The sequence below is a fragment of the Sinocyclocheilus grahami genome, unplaced genomic scaffold, assembly GCF_001515645.1.
Source record: "Sinocyclocheilus grahami isolate Dianchi unplaced genomic scaffold, SAMN03320097.WGS_v1.1 scaffold292.1, whole genome shotgun sequence".
Lineage (NCBI taxonomy): Eukaryota > Metazoa > Chordata > Actinopteri > Cypriniformes > Cyprinidae > Sinocyclocheilus > Sinocyclocheilus grahami.
In genome coordinates this window covers 475,016-478,703 of record NW_015505471.1, presented here as the reverse complement: position 1 = coordinate 478,703, position 3,688 = coordinate 475,016, and the positions used below count along the sequence as shown (strand labels likewise).

At 33.7% G+C, this 3,688-nt stretch overlaps 1 protein-coding gene across 2 annotated transcripts in view; it reads right to left on the bottom strand.

Moving 5' to 3' along the window:
• Positions 1-392: 392 nt before the first annotated feature.
• Positions 393-3,688, bottom strand: part of LOC107600825 (protein IWS1 homolog) — a 22,058-nt gene continuing 18,762 nt past the window's right edge. For both annotated transcript variants that reach the window (XM_016292797.1, XM_016292798.1), the window contains 3 exons: positions 3,266-3,322; positions 2,125-2,236; positions 393-675 (listed from right to left, as the gene is read on the bottom strand). In XM_016292797.1, coding sequence (XP_016148283.1) covers positions 550-675; positions 2,125-2,236; positions 3,266-3,322 — 295 coding nt within the window. In that variant the 3' untranslated portion in view covers positions 393-549. The remainder of the gene's footprint in view (positions 676-2,124; positions 2,237-3,265; positions 3,323-3,688) is intronic.

Below are 3,688 nucleotides of genomic sequence, written 5' to 3'. Positions count from 1 at the left end.
TTAAAGTTTTATATATTTTTTTCATATCTTTGAAAATATATACAGTATATATGCATGTAATTTTATTTATTGATACAATTTCTTTCACATATATCTGTTTACACTGTACACATTTAATGAATTTCCTACAATACCAGTCAAGATTTTAAGGTTGGAAATTTATAATTATTAAATATTCTAAATTCCTCATTCATGTGATATTGCTAAGATTTTGTCTAATATGACTGGTGTCTTGAGTAAGAGGGTCTTTATGAGCCACTGATCATTATTATTATTAACAGTTCTTACTACAGAATAAAATTACGTTACAGTTTTAAAATAGAAACAGACCACCATCTATTATCACACTAAACCATTTTTTTTAAATATGCAAATATAACAAAATAATCAATGCAAAATGCCAGGAGAACAGGAGTAAAATGTCGAACATGGAAACTCTTTATTATGAAAGATACACAGAACCAAAGGGCAAAAGATTGGCAGAGCAGCTCTCTGAACAGCGCACAGACACACACGAGGCAGAACTGCTGGAGGATCAAAGACTGGATCTCAGAGCGGCATGCGGTTCCCCTCCACGCTGATCTTCACCGCGTGCCCCGTCTTCGTCAAGCGCTTGATATCTGCGAAACGCCGCATCTGTTTATCTACTCGCGTCAAACCCTTCTTCAGTGGAGCCTGAGAGACAGAGAGGGAGAGATTCGAAATTAAGTGACAAAAACAACTTTAACAGAAACAGGAACTTCAAGCAAAATCAACTGAAAAATGTTTTTTTAAGTTTAAGTTTTTTTTTTTATTGTGAACATACGACAAAAAAAAAGTATGAGAAAAAATGAAAAACAAATGCAAAATCAATTATAAAAATACTTTTAAAAAGGGAAAAACTTTATATTAAAAACCAAAAACAAGGCAAAATATATTAAAAAAAAAAACAACAAAAAAACTGAAAACTACTTTAAACGAAGCAAATTCAAAAAAATTGCTACCAAGAAAATTTTTAGAAATACACACTGGAAACTACTGAAAGCTAAACCAAGTCAAATAAAAATATGCACTTATAAAATAAACTTTACTCCAATAAACCCAAAACAACTCAATAAAAAAAATAACTACTAAAAGTTAGAAAAAATCAACTGAAAACACATCTTTTTAAAAGGATACTACTACAACCAAAAACTAGACAATTTTATAGATTTACATAAAAGACAAAAGGAAACTACTAAAAGCAGAAAGCAAATTAAAGAATCGTTCATGAACACGAGCAAAATCAAGTAACAAAATGCATTAAAAAGGGGAAACTACTACAATCATAAAAAAAATTAAATACTAAACAAAAAACACAAACAAACTAAAAAATATCAAGTCAAAATGTGCATTTGAAAAAAATAGAAACTACAAACAAGCCAATTAAACCAAAAAGCAAATGAACTAATATAAGCAAAAAGAAAAATGACTACATCTACAATCCAACCCAAGCCCGTTCTTGTGAGTGCTGCACCAAAACACACCGCTGCTACTACACCATCTTCTTGAGCATGATTGCATTTTGATTTTATTATTGGTTTGTCTCAGTAGCTGTTATATATATATATATATATTCAGCAGGAGCATGTCAAGAACACAGGCCTGAAGCGCTGGAGTTTAGTGGATGGTCATGTGACCGTCACAGGAACTCAAATGCTCTCATACACACACACACACACACACCACGTTGCTCTGTAGTTGTGGTGAAATCATCCAAACCCACTTTAACTGCTGTTAGTTGGGCTTTGTGCACGGTCATGCAGACACTTACTGCCCCCTCAGGCAGGAGCGTGTAACTACAGCGGCATTCGGTTTCCCTCGATGCTGATTTTCATGGCTCCCTGCGGCCGCCGCTGCTTCCTCTGCTCCGCAAAACGCCGCTTGTGTTTCTCCAGCAGGCTGACGCCCTTCCTACAGCTCCTCTACCAATCACACAACAGTAAAATCTCCTCCACCAATCAGCTTACGAGGAGAAAAACCTAAGCATCATTGTTTCTCTCGATCCTGCCTCACGCTTCCTGTGCAGACTCCTCCCACTCTTTAGTGGAGTCAATCATTCCTCTCGAGTTAAGCCCCGCCCACACACATGCCCCGCCCACTCACTCTGTTTGAGTCCACATCCACGTTCCACTTGGGTCGAACCACGTAATCCTTATTGGAGGGCATGGGCACACGAGCTCGAGCACAGAAGCCCGGGTCACCCGGCCGCAACGCCCTGACACACACAGAGAGAGAAATATCAGATCATATAATCCAAACCAAACATGTGCGTGTCACGGTTTGCATTGCTTTAAAACTATTTTTTTTTAAAGGAAATTATAATGAATTACACAATTTATATAATGCATTTTAAAATTATAATATAATAGATTTCCATACAATAATAAAATATTAAGTGATCATTTTCATTAATTAGCATTCATAAAAATATTACACAAATTATATAATGCATCTTTAAGTTATAATATAATAAACATTTCATAGTAATAAATAATAAAATATTACAATAAAATAATAGATTATAGAATATTAAAATATATATATATATATAATTATAATTCATAAATCCCATTTTTAAATAATAAATTATACTATTATAATACATGTTTTATAATAATTAAAAAAATTGTATTCATAATATATTAAAATATTAAATTATAATCATTAGGATTAACAAAAATGTTTATAAAATACAGTAATATAAACATTATAGAATACATTTTTTAATGATAATAAGAATGTTTTATGATAAAATATTACATTATAATCAAATTATAATACAAAATTATAATGAATTAATACAAAATAAATTATACAATATTTGTAACTAAATTAATTATAACAAAATAATTGATATTAAATTATGATCACTTTCATCAATAAGCATTCATAAAAATATTAAAGAATTCTAATACATTTTAAAATTACAAAAATAAATGCATTTAATTATAATAAAATAGTAAATTATAATTAATAACAAATGATATACTACATATTTAAATGTTAATAAAATGAAAATGGCAGAAGTTCATTGAAATGTATAACATTAAGCACATTTATATAACAAATCGGCTAAATTGTAGGGTATTTACAGTCAATTAAAAAACCATTAAAACAGGCTTTATGATCTACTTCTGCAGACATGTCTTGAGGCTGTGGAGTGAAATATGATGGAGATGTTCTTGACAGGTTTTGTGAGATTCACTGATGAAGAAACAGAACTGAGTGTGGTGTTGAGACTCACTTCTCCTCTCCGGTCAGCACTTTCTCCAGATCTCTGCGAGGAGTCTGTCCTCCGGAGCTGTGGGAGGAAGCAGACGGAGAATGAGCCAATCACACGCATCCGCTCGCGTCTCGAGTCTGTTCAGCACTCGCTCATCTGGTCCACATCGGCCGGGTTTGAATTAGTGTGGGTTTGGGTTTGATCGCATACACATGAATGCAAAACCGCAGCAAGCACACACACACACACACACACACACACACTCACACTCACACTCACAGACACAGACACAGACACAGACACAGACACAGACACAGACACAGACACACAGACACACAGACACACAGACACACAGACACACAGACACACAGACACACAGACACAGACACAGACACAGACACAGACACAGACACATACAAAGACACAGACTCAGACACTCAGACA